Raw genomic sequence first — 19,988 nt, 5'->3', positions numbered from 1 at the left:
ATACGCTTACACATGCGCTTGGCATCTTGTCATCAGTCTTGTGACTCACTCTGAGGATGGCCGGACGATACGCAGCTGAAATATCAGCGGAGGAAATTTTATTTGCGTGGCTGCATGCCCGTAATTTAATGGATTATTCATTACGCCAGGAGAAGTTGAAAGTGCACATCATGTACCCCTTCAGGGAAGAGGTGGTTTCATGGGCCATAGTTTGGACAAATTATGACACCAGAGAGCAAGACTATTGAGCTCCTTGAGTTTCTTACTGAAGTGCCACGACCATGGAGTTGTCCCAAAATTTGCAAGGTTGGTTCACTTTGTCAAGAACACTGCAGTAAATAGAATTTTACATAGGGCTGGTTCCGCTATTGTCAGAAAAAGAATTAGTTTTACTCGTCAGAAGTTGGACATTGTTTCTGAACGCCTGCATCTGAAGGTAGCAGCTGTTTTATCTCCTGACTCATGGGACTGGATCGATGGCACGACATGGGCTAAGTCTGACTGGGTTCGGAAGTGGCCACAAAAAGACAGATTACCAAGTACAGCCGATTGGACCAGCCTTCTCAGGTGGACTCTGTTATTCGACGCCCTGTCATAAATTTGATGGGTACGGATCTGGACGAAGCTACGTTGTCTGTCTTAAGTAAAGGGCTAAATTTTGCCCCTACTCCAAAGACTCTGCTGATATCATCTTTCATCAGTGCCATTGAAGAAGCTGTCCGACCACTATCAGAGGATTCTGCAGAAGAAATCAGACGAGAAACCTGTCAAGCAATCACGAAGCATCATCCACAATGAAGTAATGTTTCGAAGGAAGAAAGATGTGCAATACAAAAGCTGTGTGAAGATACTGACACAGTCATCCTGCGTGCTGATAAAGGTAATGCTACTGTCCTTTTGGCTCAGGAAATCTACAAGGATGGATGTGGTCTACTTAGTTGTGGTGCATACCGGAAGATTAACAAAGATCCTACTAACAAGGTGACAATAAGGACTGCTGCCTTGCTGAACGCTTCATCACTACCGAAGGAAGTCATAAGAAGTTTAAAAGGTGCAGTACCACGGAGATTTTATGGTCTTCCTAAAGTTCACAAGATGGGTAAGGATGAGCGTCTAGAGGACTTGTCTATGAGACCTATAACGAGCACTATTGGTTCACCAACATATTTTTCTGCCAAATATTTAGCTTCCTTATTAAAACCATTGGTAGGAAAACGTAGTTACCACATTCGTAGTTCTATGGATTTTATTCAGAGACTTAGCAATGTCAGGCTTAATAGTACGGATGTGCTTGTTAGTTTTTACGTAGTATCATTATACACTAAGGTACCTTTAAAGGACACTATCTCTTATCGGCCAACATTTTGATAAGAACATTACGGCCTTATTTGAACATGTGCTTTTATCATCTTATTTTCAGTTTAATGGTGAATTTTATGAGCAAATTGATGGTGTTGCCATGGGAAGCCCCCTCTTCCCTCTGGTAGCTAATTTATTCATGGCAGACTTCAAGGACAAGGCACTGGACTCAGCAAGTTTTAAACCTACGGTCTTCTGGAGGTACGTCGACGACACATTCGTGGTATGGCCCCATGGTACGGATGAATTACATCGATTTCTTGAGCATTTGAATTCCATCCATGCTAGCATTAAATTGGCTATGGAAATAGAAAAAGACGGCTGCTTCCCCTTTTTGGATGTTGTCGTTCGCTGTAAAAGTGATGGAACATTAGGACATGCCATATACCGGAAACCAACGCACACAAATCTATATCTTCATGCCAGTAACTGCCATCACCCTTCACAGACCATAGGTGTCCTTAAGACCTTAGTGCATCGGGCGCACTGTATGTCCGATAAAGATAATTTGCAAGAAGAGCTCACATACCTGAAGAACATTTTTAAAGCGAATGGATATTCTCCTAAACAAATTTGTAGAGCATTCGATGCAAAACCTAAAAAGCAGGTGTGTGATGGGGAAGAACATAGTAATTCCTTCAGATCTAGTGCATTTTTGCCCTATGTGGGTGCTCTTTCTTTGAAGATAGGCCGTATTCTTGAGAAACACTGTGTTAAGGTGATCTTCCGGCCCCCCACAAAGATTGCAGCTTTACTCGGCTCTGTGAAGGACAATTTACAGCTTCGTAAAGCGGGTGTGTATCAGATTCCTTGCGGAAATTGTGAGCAGTCATACATAGGTCAAACAACACGCACCGTTCATGAGAGGTGTGTGGATCACAGAAGATACACACGCTTATTACAGTCAGACAAGTCAGCTGTGGCTGAACATTGTATTGATACAGGTCATTCCATGAATTACAGTGATGTGAATATTTTAACATCCACCTCTTCATTTGGGAATCTGTATTCAAGGAAGCTATAGAAATTAGATTAGCTAACAATTTAATAAATAGAGATAATGGTTTTAATTTGGACAAAGCATGGAATCTGGCTCTTGGAGTAATTAAACTGCAGAGAAGTCGTCATCGTGTCACCGCCGCCGATCAAACATCGATAAGCGAATCTAATGTCTGTACGCCTTCGCCATAGGCGGCACATGTGTAAGCGTATGTCTCTGCCGCCGACCAGCATCTGTGACTCGCATGCACAGTACCGCAGTGGTAGAGCATATAAGGCCGCGCTTGGCATCTTGTCGTCAGTCTTGTGACTCACTCTGAGGATGGCCGAACGATACGCGACCGAAATATCAGTGGAGGAAATTTTATTTGCACGGCTGCATGCCCGTAATTTAATGGGTTATTCATTATGCCGTCAGAAGTTGAAAATGCACACTCTCACTTGTTCAACACATTCTTCAGTCACTCTTGGTCATCCCATAGCCTTTCCCTTGCAACAACAGTCAGTGTCTTCAAACTAATGATACCAAATATGGATGTTAGATTCAGTTCTTATTAACTGTAAAACAAAAAAAGCCTTCTGTTCACTAGAAGCCATCTTTGCTACTAGGACTTTAGAAATGAAATTTTCTCAAGTTGCTGTTTCATTTGGTGTATTATATATAACTGTACATTGAATATTAAAATGCTACAAAGCCTTAAAACTCTAATATTCACTTTAAAACACCCAGTATTTCACACAGTTCCAACCATCTCATCCTGCCTTTATTTCAGTACACCTGTTACTGTGATGTCCATAATTTTCTTGGAAGTCACAATACCCTTGACACAGTACAAGAGTGTTGTACTGCCCCTGAAGTTGGCTATCTATTAGATTGGTATTTCGTTACAGAATGTACATTTTGAACCCCCAATCTACCTTAATCTTTTCATTCATACAATGACAACAGTGTTCTGCAATAATCCTTCTACAGTTTTATAAAACAAACGCATTAAAAACACACTGTTAGTAATTTTGCTCTTCCATGTTGCAATCTTTCAGGAAAGATCTTTTACATTTTTAGTGTTCATAGTATGTGCTACACTAGTGCATCAGGACAACATTTTTATCACATCTCTCTCTCTCTCTCTCTCTCTCTCTCTCTCTCTCTCTCTCTCTCTCTCTCTCATTACAGATATGTCAGATATGTAGAACATGAATAAATGAAATAAAAGTTTGTAATACGAACTTGGATGGCCATTTTTTTAACAAGGTTTCTAGAACCACAAAAGAAAACAAACAGGGATTTCATATATTACATTTGTGGTAATTTTCTATTATCACCAAAAATTATAAGTTAAGTAGTCTTAGTATGAGTGCTTCATTGGACATTTTGCTACTCAATCAGACAACTGTATTAGTCTCCAGTGAGAGATATTGAGCATTCTCATTTTTAATAACAGACTCATAAATCAAATAAGGATGAAGGTAACTTTGCTTCATTTACTGAAAACATGGACTATGTTTATCATGAAAAAACCAAACGTAAATAAAAGCTTAATCAATCAAACAAGGTTAATACACATCATAAATAACATTCCCTGTCTGAGATAGGTAAAATATCATTTCCAAGATGGTGCTGTGGGGTTATAGGTCGAGTATGGTGATAATTTTTAGTACGTCCAGAACAATAAAACTTGTTAACAACATTATGTATATTTAGGGCACACAATTAATAATCTCCATCTCTCATATGTGAAGGCACCTGTTTTATTGTACTTTTGATGACACACACACATTTATAATTACAGAAACTTCTGAACAAGTATCATATAAAGTCACATATTTTAACTTAAATTATCACAGTTAACAATTACAATTAATAAATAAAATTACCCGGTTTGGATTAAATGTGGACAGTATTCTCCTTGTGAAGTCTCCAGCCTGCAGTTTGGCAGTGTTATGATGCAGAGGTAAATTGAACTTCTTGTTATGGCAATGACTGCCTGAGTCTATACCTTTCTTTTATGGTGAAGGCTTTTATCTCGAAACTTCATCTTCATGGTTTAATATTAATGAGGTGACTATGACTCAAGAGATTATATACAATTACTTTTTATATGTACACTGCATCTTCATTTACTTATTTAGGGGTACTGGGTGCTTGCTCATCAGCCTAGAGAGGAACATAATTTTAATTCTGTAGTAAATAGGAAATTACAGGCACAACAGTACACAATAACAAACTTTCCACACACTATATAGGCATAGCAATAGACAGTAACAAACTTCTCACACAAAACATAGACACAACAGTAGACAATTACAAACTTCCCACACAAAATATAGGTACAACAATAACAGTAAAACTTTAAACACACACATAGGTGACAGAAAAACATTTAGTAAATGGAGTTCACAATTTCTAAAATACATGACCAAATTCTTTCTCAGAAGTAGGGAACATGAAACAGAAAAAGATTTCCCAGCATATCCATGTAAAGCATGGAAAATTGAATCTTGCAACCAACAAAAGTAATAGGTCCTTGTAGTAACTCCTGTTGACCAGTTTCATTCGGTGTAATCAAAAACGTATCCACTGTCTTGTACACTGGCAATCTGCTCCTTCTTCTATACATTCTCCTCCTATACGGCATGGCGATGTGTATCGTGCGGCTGCCTTGACTCGAATGAGCCTGCGGCTGCCTCAGTACCGGATGCTGCTACTGATAAGAACTCGGCGCGGCAGTTATCAGCGCCGTTGCGCAACCGGAAGTGAATTCTTCTGCAACACGGGCCTAGTAATACTAGGACCCGTGTTTTGTTGCACCGTCTGCTGCTGCTGGCAGAGCGACTCCAAGCTGCGAGCAGCGCAGCAGAAGTCCTTATCAGAGCTCATTAAAAACCGGAAGTGCATTTTGATAGAATTAAATAATAAGAGCGCTAAATCTCCATAAGAATAACACAGACCGGAAGTGAATTATTCTGCAACACGGGTCAAGTAAATATAAGGCACGCTGAAAATTTCTAAGTCCGAATCGAGGTCACGCGCAGTGAAACGAGGACAGTGACAGAAACTAAGTTCGAATCAAGGTCACACGCTTTAACACGCGTACACCAACCAATAACATATTCTAAAAATGCAGTAGCCTCATATTATACAAATGCAGTAGCGCTGCACGATACACATTTTGAGAGGTAACTCCTGTTGACCAGTCTCATTTAGTGTAATTGAAAAAGTATCAACTGTCTTGTACAATGGCAATCTGCTCCTCCTCATGTATCTTCTGCGTCGGTACGGTCCTAGTAAAACTAGGGACCGTGTTGCGCAACCGCCTCGTTCTCCGGCTAAGTCCCGCTCAAGGTCACCCGCCTTACACAGCGGCATACGGCCAGCGCAAACAGCAACGGTGACGGTGGGATTCAGTACGGCATGGCTGTCTGCTCACTGCAGCTGCCTCGAGTCGAATGAGCCTGCAGCTGCCTCAGTACCGGATGCTACTACTGATAAGACGTCACCGCGGCAGTTATCAGTGCCGTTGCGCAACCGGAACTGAATTATTCTGCAACACGGTCCAAGTAAAACTAGGTACTGGTCAACGGGAGTTACTACAAGGACCTATTACTTTTGTTGGTTGCAAGATTCAATTTTCTTGTACTACAACAGAAGTAGTTAGTGGCAATTCATGGTTAACAATTGCTGGCCGTATGCCGCTGTGTAAGGCGGGTGACCTTGAGCGGGACTTAGCCGGAGAACGAGGCGGTTGCGCAACACGGTCCCCAGTTTTACTAGGGCCGTACCGACGCAGAAGATACATGAGGAGGAGCAGATTGCCAGTGTACAAGACAGTTGATACTTTTTCAATTACACCAAATGAGACTGGTCAACAGGAGTTACTACAAGGACCTATTACTTTTGTTGGTTGCAAGATTCAATTTTCTTGTACTACAACAGAAGTAGTTAGTGGCAATTCATGGTTAACAATTGCTGGCCGTATGCCGCTGTGTAAGGCGGGTGACCTTGAGCGGGACTTAGCCGGAGAACGAGGCGGTTGCGCAACACGGTCCCCAGTTTTACTAGGGCCGTACCGACGCAGAAGATACATGAGGAGGAGCAGATTGCCAGTGTACAAGACAGTTGATACTTTTTCAATTACACCAAATGAGACTGGTCAACAGGAGTTACTACAAGGACCTATTACTTTTGTTGGTTGCAAGATTCAATTTTCTTGTACTACAACAGAAGTAGTTAGTGGCAATTCATGGTTAACAATTGCTGGCCGTATGCCGCTGTGTAAGGCGGGTGACCTTGAGCGGGACTTAGCCGGAGAACGAGGCGGTTGCGCAACACGGTCCCCAGTTTTACTAGGGCCGTACCGACGCAGAAGATACATGAGGAGGAGCAGATTGCCAGTGTACAAGACAGTTGATACTTTTTCAATTACACCAAATGAGACTGGTCAACAGGAGTTACTACAAGGACCTATTACTTTTGTTGGTTGCAAGATTCAATTTTCTTGTACTACAACAGAAGTAGTTAGTGGCAATTCATGGTTAACAATTGCTATTTTGAGAGGTACTGATAAACCCTTACAAGGATTGGAGGCCTACAATGAGAGAGACATTATTTCTTATCGCACTTTTGCAGTTGGAGTTGTACCCAACAGGGATTATGGAACATGTGTTGTTACAACAGACAAACCATTTTCACTCTACACAAGGAAGGATGATCCAGAATGAAGGATACATTTAAGTAATAACTGGGAAAGGAGAATAAAGACAGGGATACTAAGTACAACAAGAATATCTCATTTAAAATACTGCGAGTTTTGACAGGAAAGTAGGGGTACATGAGAAACAATAAACACTTATTTTCACTAACATCCAACACCTCTCCAAACTGTTAAGTTTTAGAGGAAACAGCGTTTCACAGTGCATTTGTCTTCCATATGTAAAAGGTGCTTGTAACAATTACTCTTTTTTGTTCTAGTTACAATTTCTTTAATATCTGTCTGATGTTTGCAGTTCTTATATTGTGTCTCAGGCTGCATCTAGCCATTACTTTTAGAAATTTAATTTCCATTGCTTCAATAGTTCTCTTTGAACACAGTTCTCACAACCTTATAACCGTGTAGTAAGTGTCATTACTTTATATTTCATTTGTGCATCTTTTCATGTTTTGTTGGTATCATTTTATTTTTTCTAAGATGCTTATCTTGATGGTACAGAGTCAAGCATTCTAAATACTGTGAAACTTCATTTATATGTTTTTCACTTATACTTTTTTTTATGTCCCAGCAAAATATCCACAGTGTGCACAAGTTATGATGCAGTGGTTCGGAGCGGGTTGCCAGGAAGTGGACTGGTAAGGCAGATATTAGACTATAATAAAATTTGATAGTGTATTAAGGAACTTTGTCAGAAATCAACCGGCTTGGAGCGCTAGGATCGCTGCAGCTGTCTGACACACAATGTTTATCAATATGACTCCCAAATTTACATGGTGTGTCGCATATATAATGAAACAGATAGAAATATTCAAGGCAGATGAAACACTGTGTAGCTTACAACACCCCAAATACAAAAATGGAATAAAAAGTGAGAGCTACAAAAAAAATTGTGCATGATATTGTAGGCGTGAAGTAGGGCCAGTATACACTCTCAAGAATATAAAGGAGAAAATCTACAACTTCTGTGGAAATAAAAATTTTTCCATGACTGCAGTACATATTTAATTTATTTGCCTTCACATATTCCTCCTTCAGTGCGTTATAAATAGCTTCAAATGAGTCCAGTATTATTTTCGTCAATGTGCACTGCAGCATTAGTGTGCTATACCGGTACTGTAAACTAGAGTAGCTAGAAATTGCATTATTACGGTAAGTCTGTCTTTTGCTGATGTGGCATTTCTGAGGAGAGTGTTCAGCTTCATAATATGAGGAGGCACTTTCTTGAGCACATATTGAAATGTACTCTCGTCCATTCCCAAAGGGATTTTCACGCGACTTTACGTCTTCGATTTGCAGCTCCCGTAGCAAATTTTGTTGTATATCTTTCGCATCTGGCCGTGAAGTCCACGTCTTTATTCAAGTATGTTTCCTTTTCTTCTGCTTCTCTTGCAACTGCAATGACAATGCAATTGCAGTGCACGCAACTGCAGACCAGGTATAATTTTACTTATGGCATCGGTGGTGTAGCGTGTTGACGTTGGCAATGACCATTCATTGCTGGGAATTCATTTCACCATGAAGTAAATAATTAAATCTGTTCTTGCTCTATGGTTGGCAGATTCTTGTATGTACCCTTGTCCACTCAGTAAATTAGTTATACTCGTAAAATGAACATTTCATGACAAAAATTTTGCATAATATGAAGATGCTGCTGCCAACATCAGCACACTACACTGCCGATGCTGAAGTAAAATTGAACTGCAGAGAATAGTAGTAAGTCGTCGGCGGCCATTATGAAGGAGCTTTGACAAAATATTTGATGACAGTGTAAGACCCCTTTTTTGTTGTGTCAAAGATCATTGTCAAAGAAAATTTTATAGTATAATACCGGCCTAAGCACCATCTATTAACATGGCACTGCGGTTGCCAACTAGAAAATCACTAACAATTAATTTTCAATATGACAGACTTGAGATTGTTTTATAGACTGAAAGATAGGCAACAACAGTATAAACTGCAGTACTAGAGTCATCACAAAAACCAGATGTTATGCAGAGACTGTACAGTACTGGAAAGTACAGTATAACATACGATGCTTACTATTATGGCAGTGGTGATAGCCATAGGGAAGGGTGATAGTAGGTATAGCACTCATTTTTTTTCCTGAAACTACACGACTTCTGCTGAACTATAGCACAACTGGACAAGAATTGTTGCATGTCACTCGGGAATCCTGAAACACACCTCATACTGTACAAGCTATAGTACTGTATTACTGCGTTTCTAATTACTTTGAGAACTTTTAACATGAGTGGAAGAAAGAAGAAAAGCTACAAATTTTTAAAGTTGTGAAGGAAAACAGTAATCAAAAGCGAGTGGCTATTGCCAAGGAATTAGGAGTTGCTGTGCCTACTTTAAATTCTATAGCAGCAAAGACAAAGGAAATTCAAGATAGTGCATGTGCGTTTCGAATTTCTGCTAGTAAGCAGACACACATTCAGGGCGGAAGATACAAAGACATGGAAGACAGATTGTTGCAGTGTTTCAGGCAATATAGAGCAAAAGGCATTTCTATTAGTGGCCCAATGATTTGTAAAAAAGAAAATGAATTTGCAATTCAACTCGATGTGGAAAATTTCAGTGCTTCATCAGGTTGGCGGCACAAATTTAAGGTAAGACATGGCAGCAGTTGTCAGAATGTATGTGGCGAAAACACAAGTGTCGATTCCAAGACAGTGCAAGATTGGAAGGAAACCCATTTGAAAGAACTGACATTCCAATATACTTCTAAAAACATTTTCAATGCAAATGAGACGGGCTTCTTTTACAATGTAATGCCTGACCGCACAATGGCATTCAAAGGTGAGAACTGCCACAGAGGCAAACAAAGTAAACAACGTGTAAAGTGATGAGGGTGAGACGCTTCCCCCCCCCCCTTACATTCGGGTAATTTGCCAAGCCCCTTTGTTTTAAGAACACTGTCATTTGCCACAAACTACACCTGGATTATGACAAAAGTTTTTGAAAGCTGGCTTTGAAGTGTCGATGCAAAAAATGGGTGCAGCAGACTGGAAAATTTTATTGTTCATAGACAGGTGTGCAAGCACATCCTCACGTTACTTCCTATTTGAGAAATGTGACTATGGAATTCTTTCCAGCAAATTCCATGAGTGAGTTGCTCCAGCCACTTGACCTTTGAGTAATACATAATTTTAAGTTGCATCATCGCAAAATGCTCGTGCAGCATGCCATCAGGTGTGTAAACATCGAAGAAAAAAGAAAGGAAGAAATGAAAATAAACATTTTCAAGGTAAGATATTTACTTGTGATTTATTTCGTGTTGTGCTACCAGAGTACAAGAACACTTCGAGAAATTATTAGTGAATTTGTTTCTTATGATAGGCACATTGCAGCTTCATGGCACAGAGTTTTAGATGATACCATTTGGAACTGTTGTCTATGATCATGGTGGAAATGATCATATTGACAAAATTTCACCTAATGAAGAAGTATGAAATTGACCTGAAGAGAGGCATCAGAGATGCGCGGGCATGGGCGGAGCGACGCTGGAAGACCGCGGAAGTCACGTCGACAAGTGGTGCGAGTGTGGCAGTTGCATTGGGGCCGGCCGAGCTGCGGAACTGGAGGTGCTGCAGTGACTCGCTGTCGTTCGTTCTGTTTACGAGTTCAACCTTCCTCGCGCTGCGGCTAAGGGCTGGTGTTATTCTGAACATTTCCTTATTAGCGGCATTTGGATTAATATTGTTAAAGGTGAGCTGTTAGTTTGGTGCATCTTCATCTGGTGGAGTTACAGTGAGACTTCCTTCCATTGTATTCTGGTTTGCTCTGCTGAGCAGTGAGTGTTTCCACATCGCATGTCGAAATACTGACTTGTGCCCTGGTTGATTTACATATGAATTGGAGTGCCTATGTGGGCGTCTTTGCTTAAATTGTTGATGAAGTGTTTCACAATACCCTTACTTGAGTGTCTTTAAATTGCATTTCAGTTCGTTACTGAACTTGTGTCAGTTAAGGGACTCCCAAATTGTCACACTAGTCAAGTAAAGTTTAAGTCTACTGTGACACCACTGTTTACCTGTTGGCCTACGACTACTGATGGATTTCTGTGGTAAAATTCAAATGGAGGCACTGTCTTGTTAACTTGTCTGAACTGAATGTGCTTGCCTTGTAAAACAGTTCATTACTGATTCTGAGTAGTTTAATCAGTGGTAGGGCACTCGTTATTCTGGACCAGACTGTACTTGGCATTAATTGCATTGTCTTGGTAAATCGGTGTGCTAAGTAAGATTATAATGAAAGCGCCATTGTGGGTAATATTTACCTTTTAACTATATGAGTTGGTTCTGTGAATCATTGTGGCACACAAGGTCACGTAAGACAGTGCTGTAGTTGACAGATATTGCTATACATGATATTATTTACTGTAAGCCATTGTGCCCATTAGGTTATGTAAGACTTAAATACAGTGACCAGTTTGATAATTTTCTGTGTTTCGTAATAACATTTTACAAGCATTACAATTTTGGGAAAGGTTTAAATCTCATATTTGCAGATTGTTTGATGTTAGATAACTTGTTGATGATTCCTGTTAAATCAGCTGATATACATTTGAATTGGACAAGTTATACATCAATGTGTTGTTACCAGTACCTTGCATGACTTTTCTTGCGCAATAAATTAAAATTTATATTCTATCCTCAGTTTGTTGCTCAGCCTTCCACCCCAGCAGCCCCTGTATCCTGCTCCCTACCATATCAGCATAATTTGAGGATTATGTGAACATTGATGAAAACCTTGTCACTACAGAACCCGTGCCTATCGCTGAGGACTCACATTCGGGAGGATGGAAGTCCAATCCTGCATCTGGCTATCCTGATTTAGGTTTTCCGTGATTTCCCTAAAAATTGCTTCAGGCAAATGCCGGGGTGGTTCCTTTGGTCACGGGACCTGGATGAGGAAGATACTGACAATGAGGATGATACAGAAGAGCCTTAGAATTCCTTCGTGGTGTTGAACGATGCAGTAGATGCAGTGTACGCTATTGCGGTGTCAAAGAAAAAACTAGCAAAAATTACGGACCTTTTTACAAAATGACGTTTTCTTTTGTGTAGAGGTTTACATTTTTCTTTATATCCTTGTTAAGTATGGTACCTAGTAAGCCTCTATAATGTTTTGTAGAATGTAACTTTTTATTTACTGGATTTTTCCATTTTTATTTACCAATTAATCTGATAGTATGGTGCTATATTTCATATATACGTTTTTCACACTTACACCTTTTTTTCTGTAGTCTGTTGAAAAAACGTATAAACGAAGTTTTACTGCAGTTCATTTTAGTAACCTTCTCAATTATGTAATCTTTTGAATGGACTGTAGTGTTGCCCTTTTTAATACTTTCTTTCTGTTTTTGTATGAAAATGAGTTCTATTTTTAACTTGTAATTATGTGCTGAGTAGTAAACTACACTGAGGAGTGAACATGATTGAAAAGAGCCCCTGCACCATGTTAGGTACATGGGAATACAAAAAATGATGATGATTCCAGAGATAGATACAATATCTGATTAAAAATTCAGTATGAGGTGAAGTTCCACACCTACTCCATTGTTCCAGCATTAAGTAAACCCTGTAGGCAGTGACATCTGTGTGGACGAGAGTGTCCCTCAGTTCTGCATCACACTGTGTTGTCTAGTACTAGCTAATCGTTGTGCTCAACTATCTATTGGTTCCACACAGATATCATTGTCTTAACAGCATGTCCTCTTTTAAGAACTAAAAATCCCACAGTGTGGCAAAATCATTTTATACGGACTGATCGCTCTGTCATGCTTGAACTTGCCTACCCTTTGGCACTGACATTTACTGGTACTTGATTTTACATTTCGACAGTTTTACAACTTTCTAGTGTCTGACCTTGTAGTAACTAGTTTATCAATACTGGTGGTGATACCTATGGTATCGGCATCAATAGAAAGCATTTCTTAATACTGGAAAAAAATATGGGTATCTGAAATATTACATGGTTATGGAGAAAATACCAAACTTTCACTGCTAATGTGATGAGAATCAGAATGTACGTAGTCTCTATGTAGTACATAGGAAAAGACTAGTGAAGTAGTAAAAATTAAACTTATCAGATTTCAGTAATGGATACAAGTAATATTAAGTGTGTACCCACTACCTTGGAAAAGTGGTAAAATTATTTAGTCTATACTCTAGTTATTCCACACAAACAGCATTATTTCCACATTTTGCTATGTATTCTAAGTAGGCCTTTTTGTGTCCAAGAAGAGATTAAAAACACATAAGCAATCAATACAATGTGATCCTATTGTTCCAATATTATCAAGGTATGGCTACAATTTTAGGTACTCACATTGAAAGCAAATGTATCAGATCAGTCTGATATTGCCCGATTTGAAACATTTGCTTTCCATGCAAGTACCTAAAATTGTAACAATTATTTCTGCTCACATAAGACCATTTTCCCCTCGGCATTTTATTTCCAGGAAGATTAGTGTATTTGATTAATATACACATGAATTAAGAAACAGGAAAACAGTAAATACTTGTCTTAACCTATACTAAGGAAAAGAAACTGCTGGCAATGTTAGTAGTGGAGGAGGCAGTGGTGGAGGTGGTAAGTATTGAAATAGTGATGTCAACCGAGGTTTCGAGAAATAGTATGTTCGAAGTAGATGTGAAGCACATTAATTCCCAGAAATCAACATACCTCTGGATCCCAACCTTCCGTGACCCCCGCTAGCTGATAGTGCTGCCGCCGGAGTGCTGCCAGTCGAAGACGTTCCTGCTGAAGGTTTGCTTCAAGCTCAATTACTTTAACCTGAGACTCCATTTCTAGCCGTTTTGCTTGATGTAAAGTCAAGCCACTCACATCCAGCTCCTCTGTAAAAGTTAAAAACATGAGAACAAAAATGCCTTATCTGTGTTTCGGTACATGCCACATGTATTGTGTTTCACGGTTTATAGCTACCCTTAATTTTAAAAAAACCTAGGCTCCATATGACTTGGAGTAATACAGTCTTCTGTCATATAAAATACAGTCCTAATGAGAAGGTAACTATGAAATGTGCTTGTATGTTCACCAGTCAAGTCAGCACAGAACACACTGAGCAAACTGCTGCTTTACTGATTTTTTATCTTTGATCACTAATTCTCCCTATGTATCCAGTTTCATACAACTTTCTTAATAATCATGGAACAAGAGCCAGAATTATCTTACACATAGGAGGGGGGGGGGGAGGGGGGGGGGGTGTTTATACTCGAAACAGTGTTTGATACCAGAGAATCAACAGTACAATAGACTTCTCAAGGAAAGGAAAGAGAGAGTGAAACCAATATGTCTATAAAGACTATCGAAGCATGTGATATTTGAGGGATTTAGGAAGTTGGCAATTTATTTCATACACACAAATAAGTTAATATGAAAAGTGCTTGACTGTAATATAATTCATTATGTGTACAAATGTAGTATCCGTGCATTTAATAAACTGAAATGTGAACATTTCCTGCTAGAGAAATACAACAAACATTATGTATAAACTGTAAGTATGAAAGACATGGTTGTAGGCATAAATTCCAGTATAAATACCTCAAATTAGCCCAGCACACAACCATAAATGGTTTTCAAATCTTGTAAGAATCAGTTATTTCTGTTGCCATAATTGATATCAAGTAAGGAAAAACAGCAGTGTGTCAGTCAGCCATACCTTTTCTTTACCTTTGCTTTCATACACATCTTGAGCTCATATCCAAATCATTTTTTCCATCCTTTTTCATGGATTTACTGACTCCTATTAGAAACAGGCCTCATGTATCACATGCTTTATTGACCAAACAGCACATATGAGCTGCTGTTGTGCAGTAATTCTCAACACATAATTGAGCAGGAGTACAACATGTGTGAGCTATCACAGAATTAGTAAGCAATGGGGTTTGCTAGGAGTTGTGCATTGGGGATAATGCAATGAGAAAACAGCGAAGAAAGCCTGTGCCCTTCAGGCACAGCTTGAAGAAACCGTATGTCAACCATGTACAATCAAGAGGGAGGGGAGACACTGAGCACAAGGGGCTGGTAAGAAGAGAGGGAAAAAATAAAACAGTTTTATTCTGGACATTAAATACAGGTTTCACCAGTTGTCGCAGGTGGGTGGGTGGGTGGAGGGGACTTCTCCTGATGTAGAAAAGGGGGCCTCTGGCAGAAACTGGTGTAGAAAACAATTAGCAGACCTCAGTCATGGTTAGGAAATCCAAGAGAGAGCTGTTAATGAAGAAGGTGGCTCACATGTATACAGAATGTTAGGTACAGTGTTAACAAGTAACCATGATATTCACAGCTAATACAGGGAATGGGCGTGTGACCGAAGTCTTACAGGCTCTATGTAGGGAACTCACAAAACAAGATCAAGTACCAATAATGGATGTGGCAGACAACAATGTGGGCAGGGACATTATTGGTGGTGAATGATTGATAGATTCTGTAACTCGTGACACCAGCATGCGCTTTTTTTGAGGTATTTTACCATCATCAGCGATGTATAAGTGTTGCTGTGAAGCCTGTTAATGCCTAGCTGTGAAGCCTGTTAATGCCTAGCTGGGAATGGTGCTGATAATGGCTGCCTTTGCAAACAGTTCTCAGGTGCCTGTTAAGATTATTGGTATACTGGGTTTCACCAACCATGGTTTACCCTTCAACAGGTCAGAACTGAAGTTGGTACTGATATTATGGGTGGGTCTCAGGTCACCCTTATTCAGATCCGTGGCGATTCAAATTCCTGTTGCAGGTAGGAGCGAGAGCATTTTCAGTCTAAAATCAGAACAGCAGCAGTGAGATAAACATCAGGATTGAAACATCTGGTTTGAAGACAACCACTAGTACAAGAAGCAGCGGCGAAGTAAACAGCTTTTGAGAGAAGCCACCACCTCTTGAGAAGTTTCTTATGTCAAACAGTAGGAGCTTTGAAACACTGTATAAGACTCTGTAAGATGTTGCTGTAGCAGCAGCAACAAGAATATTAGCAAATTATTGAGTTATTAAACAAGGAACTGAGAGAATTAAGAGTCTTGTAAAGTATTAATAATAATGTGTGAATAAACGAAGAAAGACGGTAAATTCAAGAAAGATAGTAAATTCCTCATAAGAAGGATTGAAAGAACTTTTTAAGATTACATACAGATTGTCAATCTAGTTAATTAACATTACACTAATGTAGCACAAAATTTAATCAAAAATCAATGTAATCCAAATAATAACATTAAAGTCAACAAAGTTGAAAATACCACGTTGCTGCATCTATTGACTATAGTAGTATCATAGGAGTAAGAAACACAATCAGTAAATTAAAATATAAAAGATCCTATAATTCTGGTGGTATCCCAGATAAGGTCGTTAAATGGAGTTCAATCAAAATACATTCTCATGTGACTGATAAAAATCTGTGGACAATAACAGGTTCATCTTTAAAAAAAGTATATTTGTATGCTACAGTGTAAAAATGACAAAGCCGTGCAGTAGAAGTTACTTAACTTATTGTACAAAATTAATTCTCAGAATGATTTAGGAAAAACTGCCAAAACAGCTGTTCGATGTGAGTCATGATTGTTACAGACCAAGATGAATTGAACTTTGGACTGTTCCTCGATCTATTAAAAGCCTTCAATCTGATCAAGCATGGACTGGTCTTTATGAATTTAAACAGATACATATGGTATCTGTGGAGTTTCTTACAACTGGAAAGCAACATTTGGAAGAAATGTTATGAAAATAAAATAATGGAAACTCTAGGTTGGAATATCAACAATATTAGAAAAAGGATAGACTGCTACACCACCTTAAAGATGAACTGTAGAGTTAAAGACAGGCACAATGAAAAGGCTGTTACACATTACAGCTTTTGCCCAAAGCCTTCTTCAGCGAGGAAAACACATATTCACACAAGCAAGCACACCTCATGCACACATGACCACTACCACAGGTCGGAACTGCTGCTGGTGGTGGTGGTCATACTTGCACAAGGTGTGCTCGCTTTGTGTCTCGCTTTGTGTGTGTGTGTGTGTGTGTGTGTGTGTGTGTGTGTGTGTGTGTGTGTGAAAAGGCTTTGCTGAAAGCTATAATGTGTAACTGTCTTTTCGTTTTGTCTGTCTGCAACACAACGGGTAATTTTTACATTGATTAGCAATCTATTCTTTTCTTGATACTGTTGTTATTGTTTATGAAAATAAAAGCTACTTTGAAAGTAGATAAAGGCTCTGTGTTGGGACTTCTCTTATGCCTTATGCCAAGTCTCCATAACAACACAATGACAGTTTAGAAGCAATTTCATCATGTTAAATGAGAACAAAATGGTATAGATGAGCATTAGAGACAACAATGAAAATCAGAAGCAACTTAGTCTAAGAATTATGGGACTGTACCACTGAACAAACATCTTACAAAGCTTTTGGGAGCTTGGACAGATGATCGGTTAAAATGCAAAAAACATGCTGAACTTCTGAACAAAATGTAGAACAACCTTTAAAATGCTTAGAGACTACTGTAACACAAACTTCTGTATGCTTACGATGCACATTTGTGCAGCCTGTTTTTCTTTCCTAGCTATGGGACAAAATCTTTTAACAGATGAAGAAACAAACACACGCACACACTTGTGCGTCCTGTAGTGGATAGGGGGGGTGCAGAAGTGGTGTGGGACAGCGTGCCAGAAAGGTAACAGGGGAGAAGATGGTGCAGTATTGCCTCAGGAAGCAGGCAAGGTCATAGCAGGGACGAGATGGTGGCTGCAAGATACAGTAACAAGGAACTACACTGGGGGAGAGGAGAGACATAGAGAAAGGCTAAGGACCTGCAGGTGATCTAGGAGCTTAGTAGACATATGGAAAGCTGCAGTGGGAGAAGGAAGGGGAAAGAGGAAGCTGGGAGACAGTGACTAGATAAGGTTGAGGCCACGGCGATTAGAGATATGATGGCTGTGTTAGAGGTAGAGTTATCACCTGCACAATTTAAAAAAAAAAAAAAAAAAAGGGGGGGGGGGGGGACAGACTGAGAAGCAGCCACTGAAGTCGAACACACCATGTTGTGCAGCACACTCAGCAAACTGGATGGTCCAGCTCTGTCCAGGTCACACTTTTCAGTGTCCATTCAAGGGGACAAACAGTTTGTTAGTGGATGTGCCTGCTTAGAATACCGCACAGTCATTACAGCTAAGTTGGTAGACTACTCGGCTGTGTTCACAGGGGGCCCTGCCTTTGATAAGATGGGAAATGCTTGTGACAGAACTGGAGTAGGTGATAGTGGGAGGATATAAAGGGCAGGTTATATACATCTAGGTGTTTTCCAATTGTATAAGGTCATGGGAGGCAAGGGTTGAGAAGAAGGAGGGATATTGCGCAAGTTGGGTGGATGGTGAAATATCGTTGTGGAAAGGGTGGGGAAGATACTTCTTGTGTCAAGGCATAACAAGACAATGGCAGAGAATCTGATTCCATTGCTCTAGTCCCAGATGGTACAGAGTCAAGACAGACAGTTACACCTACGATTCTAATCTTAATCTGTCACTTATCATTTCTTTCATCTGTGGCACCACAACTTAATGTGAAACTTCCTGAAGATCTGAGGAGGGCAATGGTGTACCACCTCTACTAGGGCAATATGTAGCTAAACACACTGTGGTGCTCAAACTAACCTTCAAGTTGATGACAAGCTTCAAGGGTTTGCTATATACCTCTTTATATAAGAAAAATATGCTACCTAACCTAAAACGGTCTTAACATGTTGTTTACAAAAATAAAGAATTCAAAAAAGTTTGCTACATTTAAGAAAGAGTTTGAAAAGATACTAACATTTAATTGTTTCTATGACCTTCAGTAATAGCTAAGTGCCCACTAAGACAAGTCCATCACTGTGTTCAAGATTACATGAAATGTGTTTTACTACACATTTCACATAAAAATGTTATGCACACAGGAAGTTGTTGAAATGAGCTTGGTGAAAAGCAACAAGAATGAGCCTAGTGATGTGTGTGAAGAAGAATGTGTGTGTGTGTGTGTGTGTGAGTGTGTGTGTGTGTGTGTGTGTGTGTGTGTGTGTGAAAGCAGTGTTGACAAAGAAGTTACGGTTAGTAAAAATTGAAAGATGATGACGTGATTCCACTACACAAGAAACAGTCTGTAAAGCTTATAAGGGTGTTGCAGCAGAGATTGTGCTGAGAAATAACTGTTAGTAAAAATTTTCGATCAATCAGCTTGTCACACGTGCAAATTCAAGCAGCGTCACAAAACATGTTCTTCGTTTGTTGTCCTCAAACCAAACAAACATAGTTTCTTCTCACCTGGCTTAAAGTTATCACTAGTGAAAAATACACATTTTAACTGGTAATGAGCATCTGAAAAAGCGATAACTCACAGACCCACATATCTGTGCATTACCGCATTTTTAGCATGGACACGAGTTTGAATTTGCACGCGCAACAACCTGATTGGCTAACTTCAGCGCTAAGTAACTCTTAAACAGCACAATGTATCAGTTTTTTCTTAGCGATTATTTCTCAACACACTCTCCCTTGCAACACTCTTACAATCTTTTCAGACTGTTTCTGGTCACTCAATATACTTACAGAGTGTAACACATGTTCTTGGAAATTGTATGCCACAGATCAGAGATTATAAATGCCAACTGCTTTTCATTTTCCTGAGCACAATCACAACATCTCCTCCACACACACACACACACACACACACACACACACACACACACACACACACACACCTCTCTCTCTTAAGAGTCATTAGGCACATTCTCTCTAGTAAGTTGGCAGACGTTTGGAATTTAGGTTGTAGCTGTAGCCTAAACAAATACTGCTCATAACATCTTTCATGCAATGTCTAGCGTTGACGGAAAGCATGGGTTTGTTTTCCATTACAAACAAAATGATTGTTAGAGCGG

The 19,988-nt window shown here is 39.5% G+C and overlaps 1 protein-coding gene across 3 annotated transcripts in view; it reads right to left on the bottom strand.

The window, feature by feature from the left end:
* Positions 1-19,988, bottom strand: part of LOC126461861 (huntingtin-interacting protein 1) — a 538,678-nt gene that overhangs the window by 1,968 nt on the left and 516,722 nt on the right. For 2 of the 3 annotated variants that reach the window (XR_007585951.1, XR_007585952.1), the window contains exons 20-21: positions 13,761-13,933; positions 4,234-4,513 (exon numbers count right to left, since the gene is read on the bottom strand). Coding sequence is in view for 1 of the 3 variants with exons in the window: in XM_050096029.1 (XP_049951986.1) it covers positions 13,761-13,933 (173 nt within the window). In the remaining 2 variants the exon portion in view is untranslated. The remainder of the gene's footprint in view (positions 1-4,233; positions 4,514-13,760; positions 13,934-19,988) is intronic. The other variant, XM_050096029.1, reaches the window with a different exon arrangement.

The sequence above is a fragment of the Schistocerca serialis genome, chromosome 1, assembly GCF_023864345.2.
Source record: "Schistocerca serialis cubense isolate TAMUIC-IGC-003099 chromosome 1, iqSchSeri2.2, whole genome shotgun sequence".
NCBI lineage: Eukaryota > Metazoa > Arthropoda > Insecta > Orthoptera > Acrididae > Schistocerca > Schistocerca serialis.
Note: the sequence above shows the minus strand (reverse complement) of the source record. Positions and strands in the feature narration are given on the sequence as shown.